The 21,371-nt window shown below is 30.3% G+C and overlaps 1 protein-coding gene across 2 annotated transcripts; it reads left to right on the forward strand.

The window, feature by feature from the left end:
• Positions 1 to 14,058: 14,058 nt before the first annotated feature.
• On the forward strand, positions 14,059 to 18,093 carry LOC114733124 (zinc finger CCCH domain-containing protein 53). Of its 2 annotated transcripts, none has more exons than XM_028920526.1 (9): positions 14,059 to 15,062; positions 15,191 to 15,370; positions 15,469 to 15,654; positions 15,766 to 15,863; positions 15,975 to 16,223; positions 16,324 to 16,507; positions 16,690 to 16,902; positions 17,030 to 17,104; positions 17,255 to 18,093. In XM_028920526.1, the coding sequence occupies exons 1-8, from the start codon at positions 14,122 to 14,124 to the stop codon at positions 17,088 to 17,090; spliced, it is 2,112 nt and encodes a 703-aa protein (XP_028776359.1). In that variant the 5' UTR covers positions 14,059 to 14,121; the 3' UTR covers positions 17,091 to 17,104; positions 17,255 to 18,093. The 2 variants fall into 2 exon arrangements, with proteins under 2 accessions (XP_028776359.1, XP_028776360.1); XM_028920527.1 differs by having other exon boundaries at positions 15,469 to 15,648.
• The last annotated feature ends 3,278 nt before the right edge of the window (positions 18,094 to 21,371 follow it).

Below are 21,371 nucleotides of genomic sequence, written 5' to 3' on the forward strand. Positions count from 1 at the left end.
CCATTGAATTTGCAGTTTATATATATATATATATATATATATATGAAATTTAATCCCAATAAGATCATCTCATCGGTCATCTTCACTATTCTAAGTTTGAATATTATCGTACATACAACGTTTGCTGAAATCTCTATAACACAAAGTTTATTAAATAATCTTTAATAATATTTTAAGGAATTAATGTGACCCTGGCCTTCATTTGGATGATGACATGGCATATGTATTAAATATGGACGAGTACAATGTAAGTGTAATTTGATACGACATGTTTGTATTAGATTACTTGATTGATGATCCCCTTTATGTATATAAACATTAATTATATTTCTAATTCCATTTGTGTTTATGTGATATGCTTATCCTTTCATACTTCGGTGGGTCTCACAATGTCATGCTCGATTATATATATATATATATATATATATATATATATATTATTTGCTTAGCAGCATTGTGTGTTTATTTATTTATTTTTGGTTTCGTTTTCAATCACATCAGAAATTGACAAGCAAAAAATAATTATTCAAAAAGCGGCACGTTTGAAAGCATATATAGTTTTTTTGGCATCCAAAATGTGTAAACTAACTATAAAAAGTAAATATAGACTTTGATTCTTTAATTTTTTTTTATTTTGATTTTAGTCCCTCAAGTTTCTTTTTATTTAAAATATTAATTCTTATAATCCAATAAAAACTTGAACTATTTTGTCCTTTCAGGGACGAAAACCTATGATTTGAAATTTGATGAACTAAAGCCAAAATAAGGACAAACTTGAAAGACTAAAAATTATAATAACCCAATTATAAATAAAGAATTCTTTTAAGTTACTAACAGGCATTAGTCTTAATAGAAGAAATTTTAACTGCTTACATGCAAGGTTTTGAGTTTAAATCCATGTTTAGAGGGAATTTGCTCTGTATCACTGAAAAAGAAAAAAAGAAAAAGAAGAGATTATTCTGATTAGAGTCGATAATATTTAAATCTGATCCAATCAAATAAATTAAAATACATTGTATTGCCTAATAGTTGAATCCCTTTGTCAGATGGACCAATTATTTTCCATCCAATTGATCTTTGCAGTTCAGATTTTTTCCATAAAAAATTATATTTAGCAAACTTCAATTCTTTAAAACAGATTAATGGTATAAATGATAAAAAAATTATTTATCCATAAAAAAAGAGAGAACTTTTACACTATTCCTTAATAGTGTAGTTTAGATCCCACATGCCATACTAGACTTGTATATATACATAATTTTCTATGGGAAAATCATTCTGAAGTATCAAATTCAAAAAAGTTATTTATTTTTAAATTCTAAATCAACCATTCACATAATTAATACAAACTTACCCGTCAAACCATGGGTATTTACCACTAAAATAGCGCAAATTGATAAGTTAAATGATATTTAACTTTTTTATTGCACAAACAAAACAGACTATGACTATTTATCATTTAAAGTCTTAATGAATAATTAAATAACTTCTGAATTTGACAATTGAAAACAATTTTCTCCTTTCTCATCTATATGGGTGAATTCATGACAACAATACCATGAAAATAATATTAATATATGATTGAGTTTACAAAAACAATTAACAAAAATTTTAGTTAGAAATAAAATATACATAAAAAAAACAAGGGAAGTGTACAAAAAGAGGGGAGAAAAAAGCCAAACAATAAAACTAAGGGGATACACACACATGATGTGAAGAGTACATATATAATAATTTGTGTCTGTGAAATGAAAGGATAGAATTAGTTAATGGAAGAGTGGATCAATATAACACATGAAAATACAATTTGGTGGAGCCTGGCCTGCACATGTCTCCATCTGTATGGTATAAAAAGATATGTTTTATAAATAAATAAATAGATAAATAATTAATTAAATAAATAACAAAAATAAAAATAAAAGTAATGTCTGAATTTGGATATTATTTGTAGTCGCAAAGAGACAAAGCATGTCTTGGTCTTCAACTTCACCTTCACTTCCTCACATACGCCTCACGGCATCTCATTTTGTTTCTCTCCACTCCTCTTTATTTTTTGTTGTCACGTTTACATTTAATTTGAATACTAATTCACATCTAAAATTGTTTTAAAAAATTATATTTATTAAAATAAAAATATATTCGAATTCTAAAAATTAAACTATGTTCATCATTGATTTAAGAATATGGGATGTGATTGTGGTTTGGCCGTAATCATTTTGATCCGGTCTTGTTCAAATTCATTAGCTAGGATTCACCACGTTAATCATACTAATACTATGATTAAATTATACTCCCTCCGTTCCTTATTATAAGAGACAAATAACCAAATTATGTTGATAAAAAAATAGTTAAAATTAGTTGAGGACAATTAATGTGTAAAAAGTATAATATTTTTTTCCAACAATACCTCTATTAATAAGAAGAGAGAGTATGAAAGAGAACAATTAAATTATTAAAAGAAAGAGAAGTGGGAGGGAGAGAGAGTATGAGTTGGAGACAAAATAAATAGGGATAAAATAGGAAATCAATACAAAAAAATAGAGACAACTTTTAAGTATCTCTTATATATGGGAACATGCCATAAACATCAAATGTCTCTTATAATAAGAAACGAAAGGAGTAATAGTAACGAAGTCTCTGAATTTTAAGTCGTGTGTAATAACTTCTTTTATTTTTAAAAATTAATTAATCTTCCCAAACTTTAATGCTTTGTCTGGATTAGAAGACAAAAGGGGAGGAAAAAAGATGAAAGAAAAGAAAAGAAAAAATTACAAAAAAACCGTCAAAATAAAAAAAAATTACAAATAAGGATATGTTGTAACATTAACATGTGTTTTGAGAATAATACTATAATAGTATAGATTTTGATAACAACTTTTCTGAACAAGTCATTGTGTGTAATTTTTTAATTTCAGCAATATTTCTTTGCGATTTTCCCAAAAGAAAATGTAGAAGGGAGACTTGAAAAGTGGAGAGTAAATATTTTTTTTATCTCCTTGGATGAACAATAAGATAAAACATAATAGAAAAATAATAACAATAACACCGTAAAAGAGAAAATTGTTGAAAAATTCTCCATTGCAAAATTTATTATCAAAATTAAGGTAACTAATTACTTAGTTCCTTGAGCAGACGCACTTTTTCTTCCAACTATATGCAACATATTTTACCTGGCAAGGGACTAAAAAATAACTGCAATGGCCGGAGATAAGTTGCACTTGAGTTATTAATAGCAAGTAATTTCTACTAACACATGATCTCTATACATTTAATTAAAAAATAGTTTAAAAAAATTAACATATATTTATTATAAATAATTAATTAACCTAATTTTTTTTAATATTACGAATCAGCTACCTACTCTTACTAAGATAGGTACTGTATACACAGTTACTTCCTTTTCAGTGCGAAAACCATGATTGGGCACTGCATGTTACTTACTAGTTGATTTGGTGCATCCTTTTTTGAGTTTATGGGAAGTTTGTGCGTGCAATGTAATTATGGACGCCATCACCTACAAATGATTACAATATGCAAATATTATTGGTTGTCAATTTTTGTGAATAGTTTTGTACTTCACAAATTGACTTGTGTACAATGAATTCATTATTTAAAAAAAAAAAGATTAGTCTTTTTATATTATATCCCTCAATTAGTGTGTCAAAGTCGGTTTGAAACCTTTCCCTTTCTGTTCCCATTTTCTTCCCTCTTTTTCTTTTTCTAATTATTAGATTAATATAATTTTATTTTTTCATAAACTATTTATAAAAAAGGATTTAAAACATTTAATGCATTTACAAACCATTAGAATTAAATTTTAATATAGTTTGTAATTTATTACTTATTTATTTTTATAATTTAATATTTTAATAATAATTACAAAAAGATTTAAAATTGGACTATTAAAATATTAATCTAAGAATCAAAAAAGAAAGGAGAGGAAATAGGATGAAAAAGAAATAGGAGAGGTTCCGAAGCCGTGTCAAAGTATCTCTTTCACCCTAAGATTTGAAACTATGGCACCTCTTTTATTATGATGTTTGACTTTCATTAATCTCACTGTTGGATTAATACAATGGCAATTATTTGATCTTTCATATCAAACTTTGATTATTATTATTATTGTTATAATCAAATTACAGCCATTGAAAATCCCACCCTATACCATATATATTAATCACATAGATTAATTAACTTCTAAAATAGGTGTATCATTTTCAATTCATCAATAGTGCTTGTTGTAAATTTTGTAACTGATATATTTTCTTTGCCAACTTGTAGTTGATATTGATTAAAAGGAAAGTTAAGGTTAATAACTTAATATACTACCTCCAGTCTTAATTATAAGATCTTGTTTGTGATCTACAAATGAAGTTTTATAATTAAGACCGGAGATAGGATATGAAATTGACTCTCGCCCTTTTAAATAAGTGATGGTTAATTATTTAAGAGATACTAATCTTTACTGCTTTTTAGGGAAAGATATGGCGTCTTTAAAATTAAAAAAAAAAGTCAAATATATTACTTAATCTCACTACTGATTACATGCTATGGCTATTCATGTAAACAACACAATATCAAATCTCATCATAATCTTAAGCACATACATACATATATTAAGTCTCCAAATTTGACCCTCCTGAATTATCATAAAACCCTATAATAAAAATAGAAAAATACAATTCAATTAAGATGTGTATAAGCCAAGTTTTTTTTTTAAAAAAAAAAGTTGCCCCACCTTTGAACAATAATACACACACACATATTGCCAGCTTATTCACATGCATTTAGATGTAGTACTTGCAAGGTCCGATAATAATAGATCCACATTGATAGTGTTTTGAATTCATCGACTAAAATTCAAATGTTATTTTTAATTGGACTTATATGTGTGTGTGTGTGTATATATATATATATATATATATGAATATACAAGTAATAATTAGATGGTGATTATCAATCAAACTCACATATAAATAGTTTCAATGCTCATTAAGAACGATGAGTACCAAAGTTTAAACCGTCGAGATTTAATCTGAATGGTCCGAATTTAAATTTTTGCACTTTTATTCATTTGAAAATATTATTTTAATATGTACAGAGTTTAAAATAAAAGTAATTTCTTAATTATCAGTTTCTTAAAAATATAATTGTTTCTTTAAAATCATCAATTGAAAATTTTAAATTTGGACCATTAAAATTAAATTTAGATATTGCAGTGATGAACAGCAAAAGTTAACATTAATATCTTATGGTATAAACATATTAAAAAATTCATAATTACAAATTTAGCAGTGATGTGTGTGTGCGCGCTTATCTTACAAAAGTTCTAACAAATCAAAATATTTTAAAACCATAAACATTGTGGCTCAATTTTCAGATTTCTTACAAAGCATGACTGAATGAGACCTATAATTATAGTAGTTTTAAAATTCATATACGGCTTACCAATTTTTAATTAGACCTCGAATAAAGGCAAGAAGTTTGAAATTTTAGATTAAGAAAGTAAGGTTTAATTAACTTATTATAAAGTAATAATTACTAAACTGTCAGAAAGAGCTTTAAACTCCATTTTTACCGTGTGAAGTTAGAAATTAAGGGGGCAGTGGAAAGATTAAATATATATTAGGTGAAGATCACACAGGAGTTAGGTTGTATCTTTAACGTTGGATTGTTTCTAATGAAACGGTATCTGAGATTATTTAACCCTTTCGTTTAATTAATTTTTTATAAAAAAATCAGGAGCACTAGTTTATTCCCATGGATCTGCAGCTTTAATTATAAAAATAATAAAACAAATTAGCTTCTTGGATTTGGGGGAGGTACACAGGACACGAACTGAAATAATAATGCTACCATATCAAAACGACTCCTTAATTTAATTGTTAAATTAATCATTTAATTAATTATCCTTCCTGTTAGTTTTTTTTTTCTGGGGATCATTGGGGTTTTGTGCTGGGAAATATTTGTTTACTACCATTTGCAAAATTTAATAATTAACAATTTTGTAGGACACGAGGGGCCACAAGTAAGCATGATGAATATATTTTTAATGACTAATACATATAATATATTTGTTTAATCAGAGAATCATTTTGATTAGATTTAAAGTTATAAAAACTGATTACTTAAACTGTAACTGCATGTGGGAGTGTGTCACTGTGTCGTTTTAATTATGTGATCTCAAATTGTGATTAACTGAATTTAATTATAAGATTAGAATGTCAGTTTCTTGCATATGTTGAAGAGCTGATGACAAGCATTAGCAATAATAATTAATTCGATTAAGAGACTCCGAGAGATCTCCATTATATTGTTTATCTTTAATTATGTTTTGAGGAAAAATTTTTTAACATTGCACTTATGAAACAAAGTGAGAAAGTGTTTCATATGATTTTTCAGAAAGATAATTTATTTTGGTGTTCTCTTACAATTTTTGTTATTGTGCACAAACAATGAGTCAACAATTTATATTTATAATTGAAAGAAATGATTTGCACACATTTAAAAATTTAAAAGGAAAAGGTAACCTATAGGTCCCTATAGTTTTATATAATTTGTGATCAAGCTCCGGTTATTTGAGATGACTAATTAAAAGCATTATAAGGACTCGATTAAAAATAAGATAAAATAATAAGGATCTGATAAAAAGAAAACATATATGAATTTGATTGAAAATAATAGAGACCTGAATAAAATCAATCAAATGAAACTATGAAAACTTGTAGATTATTTTTTAATTTAAAATAAATCAATATTAAGTGCCTACATAATTAGCCCCAAAAAAACTTGTCGCTTGATCCAACTATAAAATTTGAAATATAATAATAGTAATAGTAATAGTTTGACTGCCTTAACTACACATGAGCTAATACAAAGCACCTAATGTGGGATTTAATCAACCTAATTAATGCAAAAGCAACATAAAGAAAAGGCACCCCCACACACACACATGTACACAGGAATGCTACTTTTGTTTATTTTATAAACAAATGAAAGATAAATAGAATGAATTGTGGTAAAGAAAATAATTTAAAAACAATAAAAAAATAAATAATGAGACAGAGATAAGAAAAATGTTGTGAGGAATTGTGCATGGAAGGAAGTGATCCTCTTTTTTTTTTTTTGGTGAATAGGAAGTGATACTCTTACTAATAGAGAATGAAAAGAAGACAAGAAAGTTGACAAGTTCGAAGTGTAGAATACAGAGAACCACTTATGAGTAACGCCAAAGCAAAATGGCCACACCCTAGTTTTGTCCAAACGCTATCCCTCCTTTCATTTCTTTATACAATGTTGTCCCCTCTCCTTTCCTTTCCTTTCTTCTCAAATTTGTTTCTCACTTGAATTCTGTGCCCTCTCCAGTGTTTTTAATAAGAACACTTTTTTTTTTTATTACCGGAGGAAATCTTGTTTCAAGAACTATTAGACATTAAGAGTTGAATTAGTTTTTTTTTAAAAGTAATTTCATGATATATTACCTTCGATCATAAATATAAAAATTAATTGACTAATTTGAGTAGATTAAATGAGTAAGTTAAGTCAGTTATCTATAATAAATAGGTGTTGTCTTTCCTAAAATATCCTTGTTAATCAAGTTTATTAATTAGAACTATTATTATTAGAAAGACTATCTAAAAAAAAGATAAATATGAGAGATAAAGTAAATTGAAATCTTATATTTAGGACCAAAATAAAAGTCAAATGAGGTTTTATATTAAGGACCGGAGGTAGTATTTCTCTAGTTCTATTTATAAAGTACTTTCAGTATGTTTTACACAGACCAAAAAAAACATTAAACTGTATTAACTCTCCATTAAAATATAGCAACTTTTCAACTTTTCAACTTTATTCGCAATGACAGAGCAAATGTGAATCTAGAATATGAGAGGCAGTGATGTCATTTTACAAATCGAAAATATTACTCTGAGGTCCCTTGGGACCTGTCAGTGATTTTGACATTTTGTGGGATCTCAGAATAATAAATTGCCTTCTGTGGGACCTGTACATAATTTTCCCTATTTAATATATATACATTTCAAAAAATAACTATCTATATTATAATAAATGAAGGACAACATAATATATTCATGGCAAAAATTTAATGAAATGAGATATAAATAGAACTAAGAAAAATCTTTTCTGTACCCTATAAATAGAAACAGAGAAGTATAAACTAAGTATGTAAAAAAATTTTTGTCTCAATTTGTACGAAAATGATTTGGTGTTTTCCAAACACCCCTTAAATATAAGAGATTAGTTTCTTCTATTAAACTCAATTCTTATCAGTGTTTCGGCATTTTTTATATCAATATATAATTTATAATTTGTTAATTTTCCTCCTCCTTAGTTATTTTATGCATAATTAAATTTTGGGTTGTATATCATGCGGAATCTACAATAGTCCCTCCATTTTTTTTTTATAGAAGCAAATGTTCAACATGGATTTTTAGGTTTTTTTTATAAGCAAAAACAATAAAATTTGAGATGCATTCAAGACGTTTTTTTTCAAGAAAAAATGTCCTTCATTAACTATTTTTTTATTAAATGAGCATACATCATTAGAATTTCAATTTTCAAGTAATTATTTGTTTCCATCAAAATTTTCAACATGAAATGAAACACGTTATTATCCTGTGTTTAATATACAATGGGGGAATGGAAAAGAGACAAACAGGGTGAAAGTTTTAACAAATTAAATTTGATTTAAAATATGCACAAATGAGATTATAAAATTTGAATACACGGAGAATTACGTAAGAGAAAGAGGTATAAGAAAAATGTTCATGTTTAAAACGTTCATGGAGTTGTAATTAATGTTCGGAGATATTTTCCAACCAGGAAACAACAGCCTTGAATACAAAATACGAGGAGAAAGCGATGTGTATTTAATTCACTTGTAGTATTATGCTTGGATACATATATGATATAAGACACTTTCAGCATATTTCACACAAACAACAAAAAAATCTTAAACTGTATTAATTCTCCATTAAAATAAAACAAATTTCTAATTTTACTCATATTTAATATATACATATTTTATAAAAGATAACTACCTATACTATAATAAATAAAGAAAAAAAATAGTACATTCACACTAAAAATTTAATGAAATGAATTATAAATAGGGTTAAAAAAAACATTTTGTCCTTGCTAGGACAGAGGAGTATATTGCATGGCGTATTTGGAAATGCCTCTTCAGAAAAAAAAAAGAAGTTACGATCAAAAATTTCAAGTTTAAAGTTATTTTATTTATTTATTTAACATAAATATAATTTTTCATTTAAAATTATTCTCTATCAACTATTAATTTTTTCCTTAAAAAACCACACCCACGTGGGAAGCATCAAGAGGAAACTGTTTATTCTCTTTCTCTCCTGCACCCACCACTTATTTATTTACATGCAAAAAGTAGTGAGAGCTCAATAACACATAAATACCAAAATAAAAGATTAAATTAGTTTCGTCACTTAAACATATAATATGCATTATGATTTTTTTCTATGAAAATGTTAATTTATGATCATTTGTAATTATAAATTGTTTATATCTATACGTGTCCCAACATAAAATGATCCAGATGGCAGATTAATTATGTCTTTGGGTAAACTAGGAAAAACTTACATGATATTTTGAAATACTTTTAAGAGAATGCACTGAGTGTTTTTTAAAGTATGAGATATGCTGTTTCTTATCTTTAATATAAAAATTAATTTAATATTTAAATTGATTTTATATATAAGATCCCAATTTATTTTGTCTTTTATATTTATCTGTTCTTTCTAATATAATCATTATAATAATTACACATGTTAAATGTTTAATTAAATGATAGTTTTAACTAGTATACATAATTAGCAAATATATTTTAGGAAATATAACACACATTTATTATAAATAATAATTAACTTAACAAATTTTCTTAACACACATTTATTATATGAAGGACTAGATGTGGTACATCTTCATAAAATTACTTAAGTTGTTTATCCTAGTTGGATTTTTGTTATAAGACACCTTTTGAGGGGGAAAAAAGGCAATCTATATTATTGTAACCCGTCAATTAGGGTATTAATTAAAATTTTCAAAATTAGTTTTTAAAAATTTCAGTGATTGCAATTTCTATATCTTCATGAATGTAATTTACGGTGATAAACATGAATAATTTTTTTTTTTTAACTTTTATATAAAATTAGTAACCTAACGACTCCTTATAAAAAGAATTGAATTGACGGAAAGCCTCGATTAATGCAATGGATTTAATAAGACAGCTTTGAAGACCATTAATCCCACACACACATACCCGTATACATGCTTTGAGAATGGAATGAAGATCTTCCATTGATGAGTTCTTAAATTTGTTAATTTTATGAATTTTATTTATATCATTGCTTATTATTAATGTTAATTAAATTTTGTAATGGCAATATATATATATATATATATATATATAAAACAAACTACTCGGCAAAAGCACATTAATTATATACGATAACTTTTATCCATTAATTAATAGAATCTAATTGAGATGTGAAAACTAAACAAAAATAAACCAATGACATCCACCAACACTAATTGATTATTACGCGGTAAAAATATTACAAATATTATGGTCACTACATGTTGTATCATCTATTAATGCGTAAATAATTTTGAAACATGAGAGTAAATTTTAATTAAAGATAAATCATGTATAGCAATGTCAAATTTTAATTAAAAACATCATCAATATATATAAAGGGTTAATATAATATCTGATTCCATAAATTTGCGCTCATTTCGATTTTGGTCCCATAAGTTTTGAATCATAGGTTTTTGTTTTTCAAAAGACAAAATCATCTAAATATTTATTAAATTATATGAACGAATGTCTTAAATGAAAAAAATTGATGGATCAAAACATATGGTTTGAAATTTGATGAAGCAAAACTAAAATGAGAGTAATTTTGATGGATCAAAAATTGTATTAACCTATATATAAATATAGTATATACTAAGATAAAATTCATATTAAGTCATAATATTTATAATATTTTTACCAAGTAATAATTAATTTTTTTTGTCAACCAAGTACTCCTATGATCCTTAATATAGGAACTAATTATTAAGTCAATTTTGGTCCTAAATATAATATTTTTTTCTCATATTTATCAATTTTTTTTCTGAATTATCCTTATGGATACTCTCTCAACTATAATTAAGTAAGTGAGAGAGGAAGAACATTAAGAAAAATGATTATGATATTTTAGAAAAAATATGTTATTTCTTATAATTAACTAACTCATCTAACTTCTTTAATCTAATCAACTAGTTAAATATGTTTATATTGAGGATCAAAGGAGTAATAATTAATTAAGTCATAAATGTAGAAGAAATTTTAATAAATACTCCTCTCGTCCTTAATATAATACCTATTTAAATAATTTAATTAGATTTTAAAAAGTTAGTTAAGTTAGTTATTTATAAAAATATAACAATGTTTTTTTCTAAAATACTAAAATCATTTTTTTTGTATTCTTTTCATCTCTTATTTAATTATGGTTGAGGGAGTATCAATAAAAATAATTTAACAAAAATTAATAAATATGATAAATAAAATTAATATTTAAATAAAAATTAACTCAATAACTATGAGAAAGAAATATTAAACAGGGATGGTCATTTTAACAATGTTCATAGTAAGTTGACAGTTAAAAAATGTGGACTTGCGGTTTTGGGGAGGGGCATTGACCGGGCCACATGATGAGCCAATCAAGCCGAAAACCTCAGAGCGTGTGATTCACTCTCCAATAACAGATCATCATGATGTCGTCTTGAGTGGGCCCACCATACCCATCACAGATTCGGTTGGAGCGTGGAGTACAAACTCCTATACAGCGCCTGTACTGCAAATATAGTATAATAATCAGAATAATATAAATTGTCTAAAAAAACAAAAATAAAATACAGAGAGAGAGGTTAAGGGAAAGTGAACCGGAGGCAGATCTAGATCCACTCACCTCACGCCTTCCCAAAAAGCGTCCAACTTGCCACAAATAAAATTGGAACTTTTTCTTTTTTCTTTTCCTAATAAATAATGAAACTAATTGAAAATATATGATTTCGATCTTCTCTCTTCTATTTTTTTTTTTTAAACCATTGCTATTAATTACACAAAGTTTCAGATTCTAATATATTGAATGATTAAAATTTAAAAGATTCTTTGGGAAAAACTTAAATTTAAAACTCTTATTTGATGAAAACTAACATATATTTTATATAATAATTAAAAATTATTTTTATTGATGTATAAGAGTGTATTGATCAAGTTTTATCCTTAGGGTTAGACTGAAATGTGTATCTAGAATTAAAAACAAGTTATATTATTTATAGTTTATTTTACAAATAATAATCCATTTTTATTTTTCTTGATAGTATAGCAAAGCCAAATTCTTACTTTTACACTTTGGACAGTATTTACCATGATAAAAAAAAAAGAGATAAATATCTTATTCTGTCCTAAATTTCTATTTTTTTTTTTACCACATCTTCACTTTTTTGCCATATCCAAATATATTATAGGATTATGTTTTTATTTGTTTTCCCCAATTATATAAGATATTGTTAATGAAATATGATGAACAAGTTGTTAATTCCAAATCCTCTATGTATGGCATGGAATATGATAATTAACTTGTATTTATTATGATTGTGAATAGTTAGTATGTAATATGCCATGCATTTTATAAGATGCATATATGTTATTAGTTTTAATTTTCCATAGCATTTTAAACACTGGATAAAAAAATTTCTAAAAATGAAATATTAAATGGGTAAAATTAAAAGGGAAATGTTGCCATTGGAATTGTTCAAAAATACAATTAATCTTCTGTCCAGTCCAGACATTACTGTTTGGCAAGAATAGTACTAGTATTATTAATTAATACTCTTTCCGATCTTCTATGTAAACTTCAAATTAAATAAGTGTGTCATATATATTTTATAAGTTTCAATTTGATTTTTTATGTATTTTTTCTAATTTTATCCTTTTATTTATTTTCTCTCTTATCTTATTCTCTCTTATTATATTTTTCTCACACATTCTCTTTTATTTTTTTAATTTATTATAAGGATATATTCACATTTTTTTAATCTATTTATTATTTTGATTAATTTTAATTATCAAAGTTTGTAATAAATGAGGACTGACTAGTATACTAAATAATGGTAGTAGTACTACTATCAACAAGAAAACACAAGGCCTTTCTCGCTGCTGGTGCCACTCCTACCGGTCTTGGATTCTCAAGTTTCAAAGGACAGAGAAAGTGGCAAGTGTTGTATATGTAGTAGAAGTAGCAAGTAGTGACTAGTGCGAGAAGGAAATCTTGGGATTTAGAGAGAGAGAGAGAGAAAGCGAGAGGAGAGAGAAAGTAAGATAGAGAGAGAAAGCTTTCAACTTCAGTTGCCCAGAACCCCATAAAACACACACAGCAGGGGCAGTGAAGCAATTGATGGTTCTTCTGCCGCTCCTGCTCCTGCTGCTCCTACCACTGCTCTAAACAAGGCGGTGGTTTGGCTTTTCTGCTAAGTTGACTACACTTTCAGCCCTAAAGAAAGGAAGAAGAAGAAGAAGGAAGGAAAGATAGAAGAAGCTTATCGTCTTTCTTATGGGTGAGTTTGGTTTGTGTTCTCCTTCTTGATTTCGAGCTTCTGAAACTAAGCAGGAACAAAAGATTTGATTTTGTTGCTGTTTCCCTTACTTTCTCTCCTTTTTCTTAAATAATATTTTAATTAACATCGGAGAAATTCAACCACTATCTTTCATGTCCTCTTATTATCTCTCTCTCTCTCTTCTTCCTTTTATCAAAGGCATCCTCCATCAGTATCCACCCCTTTTAATCATCCACACGAGAATACTACTTTTGCTACTTCACTTTCTTATTTCTCTCCTCTTCTTCTTAACTTGCTTTTCTTGGCCTTTGCAGGAAGAATATGAGGAACAGGAACACCATTTAGCACTCAGAAATATAGCTGACAGAGAGAGAAGAGAGAGAGTGACAGATCTCGCTGAACCAACAAAAAAATTAGTTTTTTTTCTTAAAGGTTTTTCTTTTCTTCCTTCCCTGAACTTCATCTGCCATGGATGGGTATGAAGCAACGAGAATAGTGTTCTCTAGGATCCAGAACTTGGACCCTGAGAATGCTTCCAAAATCATGGGTCTGCTTCTGATTCAAGACCATGGCGAGAAAGAGATGATTCGTTTAGCGTTTGGACCTGAAGCTTTGGTTCATTCTGTGGTAGTCAAAGCTCGAAGCGACTTGGGATTACTTCCCTCGAACTCTCCGTCTACACCTTCAACTCCATCTTCACCATCTCCTTTTCTTTCTGCAACTTCTAACCCAGTTCCTATTTCCAGACAAAATTCTACTTCTTCTAAGCTTCTGCACTGCACTAGTGCAACTACTAGTACTCCATCTCTATCTGAACTTCAGTGCCCTAGTGATTTGATTTCTTCGTCTACCTCTTTACCCTTCTATGGAAACGGAGGATCCGACCCGATTGAGGAGTTTCAGCTCCAAGACCAGCTTTCTTTCCTCAATGATGGATCTTCTCCGACGCTTGGACCTAAAAGCCCGGATTTGTTTTACCCTCCTCAGTCAGATTTGTCTTCTAGTCCCACCGGAGCTGCCTTAGGCGCCGGCGGCGGCTTTGGTTGGGGAGGAGGGTCGGCGGCGCACCACCGCCGGAGCTGCTCGGTGAACGACGCCTGTTTGGGGTCGGAGGAATTGAATTCTGGTTTGGGATGGAAGCCTTGTCTTTACTTCGCTCGAGGTTACTGCAAGAATGGGAACACTTGCAGGTTTCTTCATGGTGGTCTTGGAGATGGTGATGGAGCTTCAATGGTGGTGGGGTCTCCGAGCAAGATGGAGATGGTGGACCAGTGTCATGAACTTCTCAGATCCAAGAGTGTTCAGCAACAAAGATTGGCTGCTGCTTCACAGCTCATGGCTTCTTCTTTCCCATATTCTCCTAAGTGTATGAATCTTCTGCTACAACAGCAACAAAATGATAGCCAAAGGTACAACAAACAACAAAAACTGCAAATTTTATCAGAAGTTTTTCAATCGTGTGTTTTAAAAGTTATTATCATTATTATTATGTTTAGATTTTTTTTTTCAAACTTTGTCGTTCGATGATTTCTTGCAGAGCTGCTGCTGCACTCATGATGAACGAGGATTTGCACAAGTTTGGTCGATCCAGGCTAGAGAGAAGTGAGTTTTCTCTGAATGGGGGTCCTGGAATGGTGAACCCAGCTTCAAGACAGATTTACTTGACCTTCCCAGCAGATAGCACTTTCAGAGAGGAAGATGTTTCGAATTATTTCAGGTTGGTTTTTTAACTTTGGAACTGATTTTTCTTTTCTTCTCTTTCGTTAATTATTCCATTGTTTGGTAAACTTACTATAATTTCAACTGCTGTTGAAGCATTTATGGGCCTGTTCAAGACGTGAGGATCCCATACCAGCAGAAGCGTATGTTTGGTTTCGTGACCTTCGTTTATCCAGAGACTGTGAAGCTCATTCTGTCCAAAGGAAACCCTCATTTCGTTTGTGATGCTCGAGTTCTCGTTAAGCCTTATAAGGAAAAAGGCAAAGTTCCAGACAAGTACAGGCACTCTCTCCTTCTTCATCTTTTATCATCTTCATGAGTAATATCTGTCCATCTATCTCTATCCACCTAATCACACATGCTTACCTCATTCTTCTTCTTCTTCATTTGCAGGAAGCAGCAGCAGCAGCAACAGGTAGATAGGGGAGATTTCTCACCTTGTGGTACTCCTACTGGACTTGATGCTAGAGACCCATTTGATCTCCAACTTGGTGGGTTAATGCTTTTAACCTTTCAAATATTCTTTCTTTAAGAGAGGTTTTGAAATCTTTACTTCGTATTCTGAGCATCTTTTCTGCGGCAAAAAAAAAAAAAAACCTTAGGAGGGAGAATGTACTATAATACTCAAGACATGCTGTGGAGGAGGAAGCTTGAGGAGCAGGCTGATTTGCAGCAAGCTCTTGAGTTCCAAAGCAGGAGGTTGATGGGTCTGCAACTTCTTGACATCAAGAAGCAACACCACCGAGCACTTTCCACTGGAAGTCCAATACCTTCTCCGACTCAATCTCCCAATATGTTCTCTCAGAATCTTGTTCTTCCTCCATTTCACAGCAGCACCGAGGCCCCAGAAGGTATAATAGATGTGCAATCTGTATGATTTTCAGAATGCACTTTGGTTCAACTCTGAAAGATGAACTCAGTGGTGATGCTTTCTGTTTGATGATATACCAGAGAGTGTTACTAGCTCAGCTCCTCCTAGTACTGCATCAATTCCTGTTGATCAGCAGCCATTGCAGCAAGCAATCAACGTTTCTGCGGGGAAAGAAGTGACAGTGAATGGAGAAAATGGAAATACTGAAGGCAATGGCAAGCAGAGTTCTTCTTCTAGTCATGAAGACCGTGAATTGCAAGAATGGTATGCGACTTCTTTTTTTATCACTTGGAATAATCTAAAGGCTACCAGAATAGCAAAAATTCCTCCTTTAAGTTCATGCTAAAAGTTATGTGCATTTATTCCAGGATTTGAATTTTTGCCCTAAATTTGATTCTCTTTTGGAGTTCATATATATCTAATTGGGTTAAAATGAATTAATGCAGTTTGGACCATAATCTCCCTGATAGTCCTTTTGCTTCTCCCACAAAAGCTGCTGGAGACTACATGGCTGCCTTCTCCTGTGGACCTAATGAGGCCATTGGTTCAGATGCTTCTGTTTCATCTGCTAACTCTAAATTTGGAAATAGTTCATTGCTTCCAGCAGCATCTGCTCTGGACATGGGATCTTTCAAATCTTTCAATTGCCAATTGCCCAGGTACCGTTATAATTGTTATCTGGCATTCACATTTAATTCTATGTTTTTCTCCCCATATCCACCATGAGTTTCAGTGTTAATAAAGTTTTAAACTTTTGCTGACCTGGGTTTCAAACTTTCAACCCAGGTTCTCTTCCGGCCATGGAACCATCGGAATGTTTGCTGCCGGCACTGGTGGCGGCATTTAGCATCCTGAGCTCAGGTAAATTACTTTTTGGGTGAATCTTTTTCTTTTTTGAGCTCATTTGCAGCTTTGTTGTCTTAAACGTGCATAGCATTTGTGCTTTTGGTGTTGTATAATTGAAGAGGTGGGTTTGGTCTTAATTTTGGCTATCTTGTGTTTTGTCCACAGGAAGAGAAGCAAGGCTTTACCAACCAAACAAACCCTCCACATCAAACAAATCTGTAGAGAGAAAAAAAAATCATCACCACCACCACCATGGCCATCACCATCATCATCAATACTATACTACTTACTACCATACAAAATGCATACGTAAAAAGCAGTGCAGTACAGGAAGTGGGGCCCAGCTATTTCTCCCCATCTTCCCGTTGTGGTTATTGTACCATTTTAATTTAATCTTTCTTCTCATTTTCTGTAGTAGCTGAACCACAGGTAAAAAATAACACAGAAAGAATCAGAGTGTAGTAGGGAAAGAAAGAAAACTATTCTGGCACTGTAATTTCTTCTCCTTTTAATTACCCATTGTGGGTGGACTTAGTGTAGTTTATGTTAGTCTTAATGTTGTTAAGAGTTATATTGTAAGCGTCCTTGTACAGCTGAAGCTCAAGCCAGAGGAAAAGAAGAGGCAGAAGAGAGGGCAACAGTGGTAAAAAGCAGAGACACACTACAAGGCCTGATTCAACAAATCCCATGATGGGTAATCACTAATTTGAGTTTGAAAGAAAGAGAATGAGGAGTAGGAGGGGGAAGAAGGCATAATTGCTAGGGGAAAAAAAATCTTCTTTAGCTTGGCTTAAAGCTCAAAAGGGGAGATTTCTTCTTCCATCTAATATTTCATCTGTTGTTGAAGTTTGTTTGTACTTCTACTTTGCTGTTGTTATACACAAAATGTCAACCTCAATCCCCTCTACTTAGACAGAAAGGAAAAGGATTTAGAAAGAAGAAAAATCAGAAAGCAAAAGTGAGTTTTTTTTTTAATGACTAAATTGCACTCTCTTCTCTTGCTATTTGCCTTTGCCTCCTCTCTTCCTTCGCATCTCCTTCATTCTAAGGAGAGGTTTTGTCTCTTTGTCTGTTCCTTCCCTTCAATTATTTTTCACTTTTCAAGTTGTGTGAACTGGTGGGGTCTGTCTTTTATTTTGATGCCATTATTGAAGAAGGTGGGGACCCCACAAGGCACACCACCATCACATGGGGGGCTGCTGACACTGCAAGTGGGTCCCACACATTTATATAATGCCAGGGTGTGTATGGGTCCTACCCACCAACACCCACCCATGTGAGGGATGCCACTTTCTTTCTCTGCCTTATACACACAAACACAAATAAACATATAAATATATATGTGCCTGCCTACCCTTTACTTTCTGATATGTGACAGGAAAGGGCATGCAGAGATCTAAAAGAAGATGTAGATGCCCACACGTATGACAAAAGTGCACGGTTTTGGGAATCTTTGGGGCTCTGTGACTGTGTAGGACAGTGCCCTTGTGTGAGTTACTGTGGGATTTTTAACTGTCCTACGCCTAGGTGTTTGTGAGAACAGTAATGGCTCTGATATATAATAATAATAATAACAGTAATAATATTGAAGTGAAACAGAGAAATAATATAATAGTGTACTCCTCCAATGGGGTTGAACCAGAACAGGCAGGCAGGCTGGCTGGCTTGTGGCATCCTTGTGGATAAGTACATCGGAGCCGTGAAGGTCTTCTATACATATGACACGTTGGCTCCTCTCTCTCTCTCTCTCTCTCACAATAAGCCATAGCCTTTGCAAGTTTCTGAAATGGTAGTCTCCTGTTGTGGTGGTGGAATTCTGTGACAGTTGGGTCTCCTTCAAGTCTATGAACTAGACCTGGTTTGGTTTATAGGGAAGGATGAGCTTAAGATGGCATGAGATGATGTGAAGGATAAATTATTGTGTTATGATTTACTTGTTGATTTCCCTTAACATATTGATTGATGCTAATTTCTCATCGCCAATGGAACTGAGCATATAACTAATGAGTGGGGGTCAAGTGGAACACCTTTAATTTCTTTTAAGTTTAGGGCTTGAATATGTAAATAAAAAATTATGTTAGATGGGCTATCTCAAATAGATTTGACAATAATTGAACTTGATTTAATAGTATAGAATATTAGATAATTACTAGAGAAATAACCATATATAATGTATTTTGATAAAATTAAAAATAATGAAAAAAATAAATTTCATACATAATTGTTTAACCATTCAGTACTAATTCCAATTTTAAATATAAGATTCATTCAAAAGCATTGTTGTTTTTAGAATCCAGATCCATTATTCATTCAATGCACGTTATTGTTGGATATTCTCTAGATAAAAGTCAAAATATGGTTCTTATGGGCCGTTTAACAAAACATGTGAGTCTTGATTTGGTTTTAAATATAATATTACATTTCCTCTTATATGCTATTTTAAAATTTTCTTTCTTATACTACGCGTATTTATTAAAATATTTTTTTATTTCTGTACATTATTAAATTTTAATAATTAAATTATAGGTGTGTGTTCAGAAAGTGTTATAAAATTTTCTACATATTAATTACAAACAACAAATACATATTTTATAAATTAGTTAAAAAGCTTTATATTCAAAATTGAAGGAAGTATATAGTACTATGGTTCCCTAGGGTCTGGATCTTCAATGACAAGAAGCTCTCTCAGCATATACTTTCCTATGTTTGACCCAACAATTTTTTCCCCCCTGTAAGTAAGGTTGAAGTTGGATTCCTTGTTTAAGGGGTATACACACTGCATATTGTTCATGTTTTTTCCTCTCCATGAAGTCATTACTAATACAAACTCCAGTTTTTAATATAAGGTCTGGTTTCTAGTTTAATTCAAATTATAAATTAAATCTTATATTCAAGACCGGAGTTAGTATTAAACGAACAAAGAAACTAACTAAAAAACTAACCAAAAAGTTCTTGATAATGTCATTAATGTGCTTGAAAAGACCATGGTGTCATCCTCTAGTTGATGACAAAAGTACAGAGAGATTTAGAAGCCAAGTCTAAACCTAGTAGAAGCATTTTGTACATGTGTTTGGTAGAATTCTTGAGCTGGATTTTGGCCAAAGACATTAGTTTGAATTACCATCTTTCATGAGCGAAACACTCTTGATTTTTGGTATATAGTGTTTTGAAAATATACGTTATGCTTTTACTTTTTCCATGTAATTCTATCTGATTTTTGGATTATGATAAAGTTATTTTAAGTCAGATTGTGAAGTAATTGAAATTTGATTTTTTTTTTTTGCAATCATGTGAATCCAATTATTACATTGATTTAGTGCTTTTGATTTTTCAAACATACTGGCTTCAAAATTCAAGCTTAATTTGACATTCGGAGAGCTGTCTTTAATACACAGCAAAAAGAATAATATGATACTTTTCCAACATTAACTTTATCAGAAAAAATTATGAAAATATATTTAAAAAGCCATTAGTTTTAAATCTAATTAACATAAATTAGATGGAAAGATAGCTATTTTTTTAACCCTGTGAGGTGGGTTTTCTTATGTTTTGAAATAGGTTTCTAGAAACATAGAAGGTGGCATCATGTCATCTGATAGTTCTTTTCAAGTGGAATAATGTGGGTGACTTGTAAAAGGGCATCTTTTGTTTTCACATATTATTATTATAAACAGATAAAGAAAAGGGAATGCTTTTTTTTTTTTTATGCTTTTATGACAAAGATTTCAAAGAAATCATTTGGTTGTATTATTATGGACGTGGTGATTTTTTTCCTTTTGTCCTCTCAAAGTCCGTTATAGGGTTTAGACTCCTAAAAAATGCATCCGGCTTTTTTATGTTGTAAGTTTTTTCCCCCCCCTTCCATGAGCAGGAATGATTAGAATGATGAATTTTTTTTAATTTAATATATAATTCAACATTTTTTAAGTACTAAAAAGAAGGCATTTTTATTATTGATTAGTATGTTTATAAAGAAGTGAGAAAAAAATTAGACCATACCCATTCTAGCCAAAGGATTGAGAAAGAAAATAGACACAAGTCTCACGTAAACAGAATACTTATCAATAGGTTCTTTTTTCCAGAGAACTTGTAAGAAACACATAAAATAAGTTGTAAATTTTTATGTTTGGCTCCTGAATAGTGTAAAAGGACTTGTAATAAAAATCTCAATTAAACTTCATACCACAAAATTGGGATTAAAATTTGTAGAAGTCTTCCTGTGATGTTTAGAAGTATAACTTATTGGGTGTATTTTTTCACAAGTTCTTGAGAAAACTTATTA

The sequence above is a fragment of the Neltuma alba genome, unplaced genomic scaffold, assembly GCF_004799145.2.
Source record: "Neltuma alba isolate B1F8T4 unplaced genomic scaffold, ASM479914v2 tig00012966_pilon, whole genome shotgun sequence".
In the NCBI taxonomy this organism is placed as follows: domain Eukaryota; kingdom Viridiplantae; phylum Streptophyta; class Magnoliopsida; order Fabales; family Fabaceae; genus Neltuma; species Neltuma alba.